The 14,330-nt window shown below is 51.5% G+C and overlaps 3 protein-coding genes across 3 annotated transcripts; all 3 read left to right on the top strand.

Annotated features, from left to right (window-relative positions):
• Window positions 1-1,353: 1,353 nt before the first annotated feature.
• Window positions 1,354-2,991, top strand: LCP9604111_7823 (putative RNA export mediator Gle1; the record flags this gene model as incomplete). Its single annotated transcript, XM_039075898.1, has 2 exons — window positions 1,354-2,160; window positions 2,224-2,991. 2 exons carry the CDS (start codon window positions 1,354-1,356, stop codon window positions 2,989-2,991), a joined length of 1,575 nt encoding a protein of 524 aa, XP_038926212.1.
• A 2,205-nt stretch (window positions 2,992-5,196) lies between these two features.
• On the top strand, window positions 5,197-6,277 carry bgt1 (1,3-beta-glucanosyltransferase Bgt1; the record flags this gene model as incomplete). Its single annotated transcript, XM_039075899.1, has 3 exons — window positions 5,197-5,456; window positions 5,527-5,820; window positions 5,881-6,277. 3 exons carry the CDS (start codon window positions 5,197-5,199, stop codon window positions 6,275-6,277), a joined length of 951 nt encoding a protein of 316 aa, XP_038926213.1.
• A 1,282-nt stretch (window positions 6,278-7,559) lies between these two features.
• On the top strand, window positions 7,560-14,318 carry LCP9604111_7825 (putative myosin class II heavy chain (MHC); the record flags this gene model as incomplete). Its single annotated transcript, XM_039075900.1, has 1 exon — window positions 7,560-14,318. One exon carries the CDS (start codon window positions 7,560-7,562, stop codon window positions 14,316-14,318), a length of 6,759 nt encoding a protein of 2,252 aa, XP_038926214.1.
• Window positions 14,319-14,330: the final 12 nt, after the last annotated feature.

Below are 14,330 nucleotides of genomic sequence, written 5' to 3' on the forward strand. Positions count from 1 at the left end.
ACCCCGAAGTGGATCGTGTAAATACCCTAACAGTTATCCGTCATACTCCGCTTCATCAGCCGTGGATGATCATTGCTACCAGTTATCATCATCCTGATGCATCCGTTGAAATGCTTTGAGGACCTACTTAGAGTATCTAGTATGGTAATGGGAGCCTATAAGTAAATAGGGGTGTCTAGTCTGCAAATCGGAAACATGGACTCTTCCCTAGGAATCCGTACATGGATTCAAATATAGACAGCTAGTGGTGAGTTGGCTAGTCTAGGGTCTTTTTAAGGGTATGGGAACAGTATCCGCTGAGCTAATTATTCAGCATAGCCCAAAGAAAGGGTAGCAAGCTCAAGTCCGGTACATATCATCGGAGAAACATGGAACACCTCGTATTCCCTTCTCCCAATTATATAGTGTAGGTCAAAATGGATGATGCTCACGATGATGTAAACGTCAACGTTTCCAGGCGGGAGCGCGCCAGGGAACCGAACCGGCTCGCGGGTCTTGCTTATGTACTCATTTGTCTTGGGGGTCTAGAAGGCCCTCTTTGGCTGCAAAATAGACTGGCAGTAAATAGTAGGAGATAGGTTGATTGATGTGAGTAATTGAGATTCAAATCAGATTGATATCACTTTTTGCTGTACTTCGTAGTTATGTATCTTAATCTTCCTAACTACTAGGGCAAGCCTGTTTAATAGCCTGATATTCCGAAAGTACCGATATAGCAAGGCGGTGATAGAAAGCGGTGAAAGTAGAACCTTGGAGGTAAGATTGAACTTTACAGGTAATTTATTTTCTTTGGCTTCATAAGGCTCTGAACGGTTGAGGAAATATTGAAGCAGGTGCATCGATGTACGTTGAATCGTCGAGTCGCTTATTATTGGATGGTTATGCAATGCAGCCAAACGCTTGATTTTGTTTGTGGCCCCTCGAATGGTACATGCTAATCCCAACCTTCACATAGCTCCGATCTCCATGGACCCTCCTTTCTACTAGTTTTGACGCGACAACGTCGAATATTTCGCTACACGCGCAATTTACTTTCGTCCTTCGTCGCATTTCCTCAGAACCCCTCGTCCAATTGCTCTCACGCTGTGCCGTTCCCTCTCTACCTTCAAATTCAGATTGATACCAGCTTGGGATATTTTGAGATATTGTTCTATTCTCGGCACTTCTGAACTCTACTCTTCGAGCTACGGATATGATCCCAGTCACTTGAAACCTCCATATTCACTTGATCACACGTTCCCGTCGCTACTCCTCCGAACCTTCATAACCTCTCCGCAAAACATTCACCACTCCTTCCACCAGGAATTTTTGGAACACATAAATAAATCATTTACTCAAATGTCGACCCCTACAATGACGCGATTTCGGAATCATGTCCCACCACTGGACAGCCCGTCCAAGCAGCTTATGCTGGACCTCGTCCGCGATCTTGAGCAAGTCAAAATCTTTGACGCCGATCTGAAGAAAGTCCACGAGTATGAGCGCAAAACGTTTTATGAAAATCTCGACCGGATCGACCGCGAGCGTGAAGCAGTCCATACAGCTGCCCTCGACCAGGCCGCCGCCTTCCACGACCGCGTCCGCGAGGAAGCGGAGACAACCTTGAAGGATCACCTCCTCGCCGAAGAGGAAGAGCGTCTGCAGAAGGAAGAAGCGATCCGGAAGGAACAAGAGCGCATCGAACGTGAGAAGACTGAAAAAGCACGCCGCGAACGAGAAGCGGCCGCGCGCGTCGAGGCCGAACGCCAAGCCAAAGAGCAGGCCGAGAAGAAGGCACAGGAGGAGGCGGATAAGAAAGCCGCTGCCCTTGAAACCGCACGCAAAGCCGCGAACGAGGAAAAACTCCGCAAGGAACGAGAAGAGGCCGACGCACAGAAGCTCAAGCAAGATGAGGACGCCCGAAAGGTGCAGGAACAGGCCGACCTAAAGGCCTACAGTCAACAGCAGCAGAAAATCGGTGGTGGGAACCTTTCGGCTGAAGATATCCGAGTGCAGAAACGTTACGTGGAGCTGCATAAGACTCTCAAGGACATGCGAAAATGGCTGAAGGACATGGGCCAAAGCCAATCTAACCTTAAGGCGACTATGGGCAACTTACGACGCTCGATCAAGAAATCTGTCGGTCAGCTTCGAGCTGGAACCGGTGCAAATAAGCAGCAGGTACGAATCCCCCCACACTCGCCGAATGGTTGTTTGGGTATTGATTATTTGAACGAAACGCAGATTATTCAGCTCAAGACTGAGCTTGAAAAAGCTCTCGCCTACCCGGAGCCAACAGTGGATATCCGGAATTTCTTCGCATTCCCACCTGAGGAGATTGCCAAGTCCGAGAACAAAGTACCGGCAATGCTAATCTACGGATTGAACATCCTCGCAAAGAGCTTGATATCCTCTCTTCTAGCCGAAGCCTCTATCAAGCAATCCCACGCTGAGCCGATCGGCATCATTGCTGCTCAGATATTCTCGTTCGATATATTCACGTATAAAGGGCTCCACATGTCCGACATCATGTGGGCCAAATACCGTGTCATCTGCCCAGCCCTGTGGGGATTTACAGGCAACGACAAGACCGAGGGCGGACGCCGTGTCCTGGGTTGGTGGCGTTCACCAGACACTGGTTCATGGGTTAGTGAACAAATTCACATGGACCGCATGACCGCTCTGGGTGCGGGATATGCTGCCATGACGCTTCGAAATTTCGCGAAGTCTCCACGCCGGAACCCCTTCCCTAACACGATGTTCTGGGCCACTATCCACAAGATTTTGGCAATTCCACCTCCAGAGTTACAGGAAACCCAGGTTGCTCTCCTGGCAGCACTCCTTCGATCATCAGGCGAGAGGATTCTAGGCTTCTTCGGACAGTATGGACTAGCCCTCATGCACTATATTATAGTCGATCTGCCCCGTAAGCTCGGGCGAGAGACAATGGCTGTGACTCAGCTGAGCACTCTCAAGGAGCTCTATCTGAAGGAGAAAAATCTCGCGTTGTAATATGAGCTGGCTGGCGTTTTGGGGGGATTTGGAACAACTTTTAGGATCACATAGTATCATGTTGGAGATTAAAAACAATAAGGCGTTTTGTCATTGTCTAGACCGGCGATCATCGTCGGATATTATCATACCCTCTATGAATCATGTCAGAAACACTTTGTATGATAGAGCTTGTTAACAATAGCTGAAAACTTACAATGAATGTCAGCTCGATGTAAAAAAAAAAGAGAAAAAAAACGTAGCACCACATGACGTGTTGGGAAGAGGTAATCTCAGGGTCTAGAGTCCTCAACGGGGTCAACAACATGGGGATTGGGAATGGGGATTGGGATTGGGGACTTGGATTGCGGACTGGGGTTGTGGACTGGGAATGGGGACAAATTTGAATATTTCACGAGAAAGACAATGGTAGATAGGCTAAGGACTTAGCGTCGGTTGTGTACCAACACAAATACGCGACTACGATACATCAATTACAGTATCCTCTTCTCCAACCTCGTGCCACTGGCTCAAGGATTGATGAAAAGAAAATATTCCATAAATGGAGGTGCCAAAGAATGCGCCTGTCAATGACACGAGTGCCATTGAACAGACTGTTCCGCCGCGATGTGCAATGCAGGGACCAGCCTGTGGTGAACTGTCTTTTTGATCACAGTCACCCAAACAAGGTAAGTATGAAGAAGAAAGAAAAGAAGGTGAAGATCCGGGGGGAGGGGACCCTTATATACCCTCTCCCAGGGAACTGCGCCACACAATAGAATGTTTGTTACATTTGCATATGTACTAAGCTAACCCTGGATTCACAAGCCACAGAGCACTGCCATGCATCTAACATTCTGACAAGCCCCCACTGACATATCTCGTGGCTCAGTACGCAGTATCCCGTATACAACTCAATCCCAATCTCAACTAACCCAGTGTACAACAAAAGCCTACATATTTGATGTTTCCACCATTTCCAGATGCTCAGTCCCAAATAATACACAATACGAAATCCGCCCCCATTGACTCCTTGCAGCAGCATCCTGTACGTTGGCTCTACGTACCCCATTCGTTCGCCACATATCCACACTTTCGAATACTATTTCCGCTCGTGCGACTTTCTCTAACGCTGTCAATACTGGCTCGGGAAATGCCGGCTGTTGGATTTGGGTTCTAGGAATTGAGAGGAATATCAGAGCGTTCTGGGGAAAGGAATAGGTCTCTGAGTTGAATATCGATGGTGGTAATGAGTTTTTGAGGTAAGGTACGTCTATCTACTCCGTATGTTACTCCGTATATGCATACCTTTTGCGCGTGTCCTTCTATGAGAATAGTCATTGTACGCTTGAATGTCTGCAGGTTGTTATACAGCAAAGAATGTTAGATATATTTTTGATACAGCTGTGTAACAATAGAGACTCGGCTCATTCGAGTCTCTACCAACTTCTTAGTGACGTTGTAATCTCGATATGGTTCAGGATGGCTTACTCCCGGCCATAGAGGCGATAAAGAGTGTTGTGTAGGGAGGTCGACCTGGCCAGATTCTAGTGAACCATAGGAAATCCGGTTCCAAAGACATGTCACTGTGGTTCTCTTCGAGTAATAGGATAGGGGCGGTGTGACCAAACACAATGTGATTCTTTGCCATCCGATCGGTTCTCTCCACATGGGACTTTCCAGATTCTGGGCTTCTACCTTGGTTGGCATCTGGGCTTTGTCAAGGTGATATCACGACTCTGCAGCTGCATGTAAAATATGAAAGATATCAGACTTAGCTCTTAGATACAAGGTCTTGCTGAGATATGAGATGGAAATATGATCCGAGGAGCAGAAATATAGGAGAGGGTTGGGTATAGGAATGGTATACTCCGTAGTTAGGCCGACAAAGTCACAGTCATACATCACCAAAACATATCCGGACCCTTTAAAGGGGAACTGTTTCATCCATGGATCCAAGAATAGTTTCCTTCCTCCTGATTGGCTCAATTCTCACCCCCTATACACAATTAGTGGGGACCTTCCTCCACATTAGGCAAAGCCCCAGACCCGTCAGGGTCTAAAGGTCTAAACCCTCATTTCCCCCCCAATCTCCAATCCTCTGGGTCTTTCTTCTTGGTCCCTGACGTACCTTCGTTTGATTTTATAACTTTTTACATTCTTTTCAACTTTCGTTTTCGTCACTCTTTGGTCGAATACCCTCTTTCATCGACCTCATCTTTCACAATGCGTGCATCTGGTGTTGTTTCCCTCCTGTTGGCCGCGGCCCCGGCCCTGGTCTCTGCTAAGGGCACTCTCGGTTTCTCCCTCGGTGACAAGAACGCCGACGGTACCTGCAAGTCTACCAGCGACTATGAGGCGGATTTCGATGCCCTGAAGAGCCTGTCTACTCTCGTCCGTACTTACTCCGGCACTGAGTGCAACACCCCTCAAAACATCCTGCCTGCTGCCAAAAACAAGGGCTTCAAGGTCGTTCTGGGCATGTGGTAAGTTTTTTGTTATTCCTCTCACCCCCTAATCGGAACTATTCTTATAACAGACCTTTTACTTCTTTAGGGTGGGCAAGCCTACCGATACCAATAATCTTTTGGAGGAGCCCTCCTTCAAGGGAGATTGGGCCGCTATCCAGAAGGCCATTCCCGGTTACGAGGATGTCATCCATGCGATCACCGTCGGGTCCGAGACTCTCTACCGTGGTGACTTGACTGGACCCCAGCTCCACACTTACATCAGCCACGTTATGGATAATGTGCCCAAGGGTGTCCTTGTCGGCACCGCCGAGAGCTGGAACAAGCTTGCTGACGGCACTGGCGACGCCCTGTTCACCCAGGAGCCCGTTGTGACATATGTGTAAGTGGAAATGTAGAAGAAATCGGCAACTCTGCCCACTAATACTGACTCTCTCTGTAGCTTGGCCAACGCCTTTGCTTACTGGCAGGGTACTGCCGCCGACAAGGCCTACCAGACCTACTTCGATGACATGGCCGGCGCCATGGAGCACATCCAGAAGATCGCCGGCGACAACGCCGACAAGATCAACATTGTTACCGGTGAGACCGGCTGGCCCACCGATGGCGGCTCTGACTATGAGGCTGCCAAGGCCGGTACCAAGAATGCTCAGACCTTCTGGAAGACTGGTATCTGTGGCATGCTCGACTGGGGTGTTGACCTGTTCTACTTTGAGGCCTTCGACGAGTCCTGGAAGCCCGATACCAAGGGCGACAATGGCGAGATGAAGGATGAGAAGCACTGGGGTCTGTTCACCGCGGACCGCAAGGTCAAGTTCGACACCTCCTGCCCCAACTAGACGACTTGTGACTATTTGTTCGCTTCATCCGGGTGTCTTTGCTTTGATACCTTGCCCGCGACTAGCGGTTTATTCTTCGGATTGTACTGATTTATTCTGGGGTTGCTTATCTCCTACTCCAATGGAAATATGGCTACATGGCTTAACTGCTTTGATTGTATAAGTAAATAATAACATGGGCATTGCTGCAGCGTCGTGCTGAGTTCAATTAGCAGTTACAATACAAAATATGTACTTGTATTATCAGCATCTGACCCTTTCGGAGAAGAGCGCGGGTAAGATAAAAAAGAACTCCGCGTCCAGTTCAACATCGAGTCCTTTAGACTAGTCTCGGGGCGGCAACAGATATTACCCGACTCCCGTGGACAAAATCTCACCAATCAGCATGAAGATACGCTCCTTAGAACCATTTTGTTGTACGATAGACGCTGATTGGCTCGTGACAAGACAAACCATTAGTCATGCTGCGAATAGGGTCCGTGGACGGCGCCCGGGAGTGGTACGGTACAGTCAAATCCATGGAAAGCTTTTCTTCTACCCCTGAATCTCTGGGAACTCCAGTTTTCATTGTTTACTCTACTTCGAAAGCAGAAGCACAGTAGTGGCCATGAGCATTCAACTTACAGTCAATCCTTAATTCTGGATCTAAAAGGTAAGGGTACATGTGCTATGCGTAGATATAGCAATTGACTTTGTCGGGAAAGCCAAGCCAACACAGCTAAACCAACGGCCTCGGTCTGCGCTAAACAAATAATACTAGTGAGCGTTGAATGGGCCTATCGTACCTGTACACCGCATTAGCTCGGGCTATCCACACTCTAGGAGGTACCCAGTACGGAGTACGAAGATCCAATACCCGTGACGTCCAACCTTTTTTTCCCCTTAGTTCCCCATCCTGGTCTTCGATACTTCAGACTTGACCGTGCTTCTGATCTCTCCATTACTTTCATTCACTTGCAAAGTGTGCCTATCCCGAAACCAGAAAAAGACAACCTGTACATTATCTGGCCCCAGGTTGTCTTGCCAGCGGTGGTCTTCAATTCCGGTTTGATTTCCATGCGTCAACATTCTGGACGATAAGCGGAGCGGCAAGCAAGTGCTTGCTGCAGGAGTCGACACGGAAGGTGTGTATACGCATTGATATTATCTCTCTTTGAACCCTTCTCGGGACTGTGAAATTGGTCTCCCTATTTCGCGCTACACCGTGACGTGGACTTTATTCTTCAACTCCCTTGATTCAATCACTCTAGATCCCTCCAAATATGCTAGTCTAACCACCTCAATGTCCACAGATCTAGATCACTCCGTATTTTCCGCCTTCTCGGCGCCTTCTCCACAGTTTCAGTCGCGAGACACGCGCCTCATCCGTGAATCGCGTCTGGCTCCCTCACTACTCTTGTCGTCTCCGCCATCGGAAGACTCGAGTCCGTCGACCGTTGGTTCCCCCGGTCAACGAACCTCTCCGCGGAGCATCACCCTTGAACCCCCGCCTCTCCCATTCCTATCCTCATATCGCGCAACCGAAGGATCTGGGTCCTCTTCGCCGGATAATCGCAAGGCGGAAAGCAGCATCTACTACACCACCGCGTGGGGATCCCCATATGCAGCACCTAGCACTCGGAGACTGTCAGTGACCAATAGCCAACTCGAACTCTCCGAGATCGACAACGGATCTGGTCCCAGCTCGCCCGTCTCGTCAGTAGCCAACCACACGGAGCTGCGGAGATCGAGTATCGCGAACGACGACATACTTGTACCCGTGGACCGCGATCTCGTCGCCAATATCGGAGATAAATCGATTCGGGACTTCACGCAAGATTGGATCAACCAGTACCTTACTGGTCAGCCTAGAACGGAGCGGAGCAATTGGCTTAGCGACGACTCTGGAAGTGAAGCGCCATCGTTTATCACTGCGAGAAACCACTTCGCTGACGACGCTTCGGACGATTGGCTTGGTTTGGAGGACGACTTTCGTTCCGACGATCTATTGAAAACTCCAACGCTCTCTGATTTCGTCGGGAAGAAGGCCGCTGCGCGTGCAAAAGGCAACAAAGGTCAGCATAAACGCGCTGATACCTTGCGGCAGGAGGATTTTTGGGGTTTCGCTTACGATAAAGATCCACCGCAAGACAACATGTCAAATTCAAACACACCTACCGTCGAGGTAAACTCGCCGATAGACAAGCCGTTACCTCCTCCGCCTGCAGATGCGATGGAGGACGCTGCACAGATGGAAGACCCGTTCAACCCGGGTCCATTAAAAATACATGTCCCTGATATCAGCAGGGCAGCCACCCCGACACCACGACGGAGAAAGAAGCTGAATTGGCGTGGGAAAGCCTGCATAATCGAGCTGCCAAATGACGATAGGAGAGGCTCGGAACCTGGGTATCGTCTCCTAACACCGGCCGACGTTCAGCAGCGAATGCAAGAATGGGAGGACGAAGGATACGATGTTCGTGGATTCACCATTGGCGATTCCGAGGACCCCTCCACAATGACGACTCTAGGAGGTCTCAGCCGACCCTTATATCCCGACCCATATGACCTCCATGAAATATCCAAGAGCCAGCCACTTGTCGTCAACTTCCCAGACAGGGCCAAGTGGGAGGCTTATATCACCGAGCTCCAAGAAGAAAAGCTACGCGCCCTGGGAGTGTCATTCGGCGATGATGAACCTGCACAATCCATTTCACCGGATTACTCGTTAAACCCTAGCGGCACGCCTTTCCCAGGCCTTGTTACATCCCCGCCGATTCCTACTGCGTCCGCAGCAAGCAATCCCCTCGGCCATATTCACCCATTCTCGCCTCATTTCAATCAATCATCAATGCCTACGCCTGGTGGTATGGGAACCATGGCATCACCTTCGCAATTCGGTATGCAGACGCCATTCATGGGTGCGGATCAAAATATGATGGGTGGATTCCCATTCCAATTTCAGCCCACGCCTCCTGCTCAGGGAGCTATGACTCCTCAAGGCTTCATAAACCCCCGGCAGCCAACTTCTTCGGCTGGGCCAGGGGCCATGGGCAACTTTTCCTCCATGCTATCACCAGTGTCTCCGCTACATGACCAAGGGTCTTTCTACCCGGCATTTAACGATAAGGGTGTGTTCGATGCTCAATTTGGCCATGGTATGCACCAGGAAGGCCTGCCATACCAGGCTCCTAAGACCCCGGTCAATGGACACCCAGATAATTTCCACGCATCGAGTGTCGAAATTGCCCAGCCTACACCTCGAGGTCACGGTCATAATCTGAGCGAGACTCTGCAAAGAGGGCTGGACCAGATGACACATACCGATTATCATTTGGAAGACTCGATCGACCGGCAATTAGAGGATGATTACCGTGATGTCAACGGCCATGCAGGGCTGAATGCCGGCATACTGAAGTCGGGCTGGGGATTGCCAGAAAACGAAAACCACCCACTCCCGCCTCATCCCTTCGCCCAGCACCAGCTTCCTCAGCAAATCTACGGAGACCAATACCAACAGAATGGTCATGATGGGTCTGACCTCGACACAAATCCCAGCGTCGCGGGTACGCCACAGACTCGCCAAGGACCGTGGCACGAGACACAGGCCAGCGGCCACTCCTACCACGGGGGCCATCAGTCGCAGCTCTCGAGTTCATCACTCAACGTTGAGGCCAAGGCATTCAACCCTAATGCATCATTCAATCCCCAGCCTGTGCCGTTCGGAAATGACCCATTCCAGTTCGGCAGAAGCCAAGGACTTGGTTTTGCCCCGCCTCCCTCGTTCGTGCCTGGTAGCACTGTGAATGTGAATGGACCAATGAGTTCTAAGCTGAACCACAATGCCAGTAGTAGTGGCGGATTCAAATTCTCTGCCGCATCGTTCAATGTTGACGCACCTGTTTTCAACCCCAACTCCTCTATTGGCCTCAACTCGAATGCCAGCTCCGAGCAGCCTCCGGCTAGTCGCACCAAAATCTTCGGCGACATTGACACCAGCAAGATTACCACGCCCGAGAAGAAGTCTAAAGCTATTCCTATTGTGCGACCTGATGAAATCGAACAGGAGACCAATGACAAAAAGCAGGCCGTTGAAGACGACACCAATGGTCGACCTGTACCGACCGACCGCCACAAGCGTGCGTGTCGCGGTGTCGGCAACGCTGAGGGCGAGGCTACATATAGTAGCTCGACCCAACCTCTGGGCGAGGCGGGCAATGCTCAAGCTTCGAGTGCGCTGCATGTCGTCGCTGACGGCAAGGAGAATGCCATTCCCAAAGAGAATAATCTGGTAGACCGGACGGGTACCCCTGTCAGTGAAGCTGATACTTGGACTTTGTTCGATGCGAAACGTGAGGCCGAGAACGGGTCTCAACCCGGATCGCCGATCCGGGCGCGGACCTCTAAGGACATTGTTATCGAAGAACGTGAACCAAGGGAGCCTGCAGCAGGAGATGATAGGTCTGTCACTGTCTCGAAGGATGTCGACCATGCTCTTCATGGATCTAAGAGCTCGACCAAGACCACTATGCTATCGCCTAGTGCCCAGCCTTTCGAGTTCAAGCCTGCTGTTTCTAAATTTGTTCCCACGACTGTGCAGCCTTCCAGCTTTGCTGAAACAAAACCCGTTGCAGCAAATATCGTCAAGGAGCAGCCCATCGAAAACACTCTCTCGAGTCCTGTTGAAATGAAACACAAGCAAGCTGGACTCATGGATTCTCGATTCGCTGTCACTGGCCCATCTAAGAATACAACCACGTCAGATCATCATGCTAAACCTGAGTCCAACGCCCCAACCCATGTGGAACCAGACTTCATCACCCGCAAGCATAAGCACTACGACAGTCATTGGGACTCCGAGAACGACTCGCCTGACGACGAGGAGCTGAATGCAATTATGGAACAGCTAAACGATGACGACGCCGATGTTGGCATCGAGCGCCACGCGACTCCTTACCAAACGATCCACGCGACCCCCTTCCAGCCGCGACACGATCACCTCACAGAGTCGATGGGCGGTCCCACGAAGGAAAAGCGGTTTGGCTCTGCGGATGCCCGCAGCGAAGCACCCAGTCCGAGCCCTGGTGGAGTCCCCAAGACCTACAAACTCACCGTTCCCAAACATGGCTCGGACATGGATGCCAACAGCAATGCTACCTTCTCTCCGCAGAAGAGCCTTATCTCTCGTCTGCAGTCTCCTGTTCGCCAGCTCTTTACTGAAAATGACCATGTCAGTGACTGGGACGACATGATATCGGCCGGTGAGGACGAGAAGTTCATGAACCGTAACCGCTTCTTCGATCGCCGTATCAACGATCTTGTTGGCTCTGCGATCGATGATCGTTTGGGCCCTGTGGAACGTGCCTTGGCTGTCATTCAGCAGTCGGTGGCTTCTATTGCCAGTGGCACTGCAAGCAGAATGGTCTTCCGCAGCACATCCGCTGAGATGGAAGACAGTGATGCTGATGATGAGGACGATGATGGTCAGGAAGCTTCGGTTCGCGATCGCTCGCCCCACAATACGAGGGAACGTAAGCTGGAAATGCTCAAGAATGTCGTTATGGAAGCTTTGATTACCCATGACATCCCTCAACGCATTTCCCCACACTCCAGCCATCACGAGATGTCGCAGCTGAAAGAAAGCATTGCTGAACTGCAGGCTCTCACGATCAAGAAGCTCGCTCAGGACCCTGTTGGTGATATGCGCGAGATTCTCGAGGAAGCCATGGCCAAGCAATTGGCTCAGCAGATCGCCTTGCAGAAACCCCCGAGCCCGCGCCTGTCAGAGGCCGAGGAGATTGGTGCCGACAGCCTGATGCTCCAGATCGAGGGCCTTAAGGGTATGTTGCGAGTTGCCGATGAGCGTGCCGAGCAGGAGTACAAGGATCGCCGTGACGCGCAGGATGCTATGACTGAGGTCCAGCGACTATTGAAGCTTGCTAGGGAAGATGCTGCTCGTCACAGTGCTGCTGCAGAGGATGCCGAGTCTCGTCTGCTCCAGTTCAAGGAAGAGAAGATCCCCTACTTTGAGAAGATGCAGTTCCGCACTGAGTCTCTTATGGAAGAGAGCGAGACTCTCAAGGTTACTATCGCCGAGTTGTCTACGAAGAACATCGCGCTTGAGGGTACCCTCGACGAGTACCGTCTCTCTAGCGATAGCTTCCGTCGTCAATTAGAAACTACCAGAGGTGAGAACAAGTCTCTTCATGAGACCGTTGACCACCTGCGAACTCGCATTGAGGATAGCATGATCTCGCGCCAGAACCTCACTGAAAAGTTCGATCGTCTCCAAGATGACATGATCAGTGTCACTGCTGAAATTACTCGCGATCAAGCTGTCTGGCGCAGAAGGGAGGAAGACCACACTGCCAGGTATAATGAGCTGCGCGCGTCACACTCCCGCGAGCTCAAATTGCGTGAGAAGCTTGAGGAGGATGTCTACGAATTCGAAAAGAAAGAACGGGAGGCCACAAAGTTAAGGTTCGTCCATGAGCAATCTCAGCAAGACAAGGCTAGACTGGAGGAGTTGGTCACTAGCCTCCGGGCGGAGAACCATGAACTGCAGATCAAGGCTGCCCGGTTCGAGCGAGAGTTTGTCGAAGCCCGTGAGAGCAGCCGCGTCGAGATCCAGCGCACTCGCTCCTCGATGGAGGCAGACCTCGAAGCTGCTAACAGCCAGGTCAACATTGTGCGTGCCGAGCTGGAGGCTCAGATTATTCGTCTGGAGACCCAACTTGATAACAACCGCATGGATACCGATACCTCTCGCGAGCGCTACGAGCTTCTCCTCGAGGAAGCCAGGGACTCAAAGGCCACCGCCCTGGCAGCTAAGGATCTTGCCATCGATGAGACCCGCAAGATGCATGAGCGCATTCTCAATGACCTCCGCGAACGTCACGCTCGCGCTTTGCATAACTCTTCAGAGGATCGTGCACGCGGGGAAAGCCATAACATGGAGCGGATGGCTTTGTCCGAGGACAAGGCTAAGCATCTCCAAGAGCGCGTAAATCTCCTCGAAGAGAAGGTTGAGATCGCTCAAGCTGCTGCCCGTGCTGCTGCTGAGGCAGCCCACAGCGCCAAGGCAAAACCCAGCTCGGTCGCAGCTGCCGCAACCTCGCACTCGCGGGCGACGCCGTCCATGTCATACAACAAGGGATCTGAAGAACCCGAACGGATCTCCCCTCAAGCCCTGCGCGAGTCAATCTTCGTCCTTCAGGACCAGCTCCAGCAGCGCGAGACACGTATCGAGGAGCTTGAACAGGAAGTCTCCGCGATAGATAAAGATGCGCCAAATAAGATCAAGGAGAAAGACACCGAGATCACCTGGCTGCGTGAGCTCCTAGGCGTCCGCATTGACGACCTGCAAGACATAATCGACACTGTGTCCAAGCCCGCATTCAATCAGCAAGCCGTCCGCGACGCAGCCATCCGTCTTAAGGCCAATCTCCAAATGCAGCAGCAAGAAAAAGAACGGCTAGCATCCGGCAACCTCCCGTCCCTCGCCGACCTTGCCGCCTCACCCCGCTCCCTCCCCCTAGCTGCAGCTGCCGCTTGGGGAAATTGGCGAAAAGGCCGCGAATCCGCCGCCAACGCCTCCAATCAGACCCCGTCAAAGCCCAGCAACGCGAGTACTTTCCTGTCAGGCCTACTAACACCCCCGAGCTCCCACGCCCGCGGGAACGGTACTGGCTCGCAGACTAGTGCTGCCGCACGGTTTGCGCAAACTCGCCCCTTGAGAAGCTTCAACTCAGCCCCAAAACGTGGCGCGGTTCGCAGTCAGGTACCTGCCATGGAGCCGCCTCAGACGCCGCCTCTTCTCCGTCGCTCGAGTTATGACCATGATGCCGAGCCGGCGAACTACGAGGATGGGAGCTTCGCGGATGAGAACGAGAGTACCGTTGATGGGATGGTCTCGGCTTCGCCAAGGGAGAGGGATAATGAGAGTCCTTTTGGGCCTACGATTGATGAGGCTGAAGCCGAAGAAAGCTATATCATTCAAAACGAAGCTGACGCCGACGCTGACGTTTCCTCTTCTGATGAACCCTCCACTGAGGAAGAGTGATTCTGCTGCCCT

This window comes from Penicillium roqueforti, assembly GCF_015533775.1.
Source record: "Penicillium roqueforti strain LCP96 04111 chromosome Unknown scaffold_26, whole genome shotgun sequence".
NCBI lineage: Eukaryota > Fungi > Ascomycota > Eurotiomycetes > Eurotiales > Aspergillaceae > Penicillium > Penicillium roqueforti.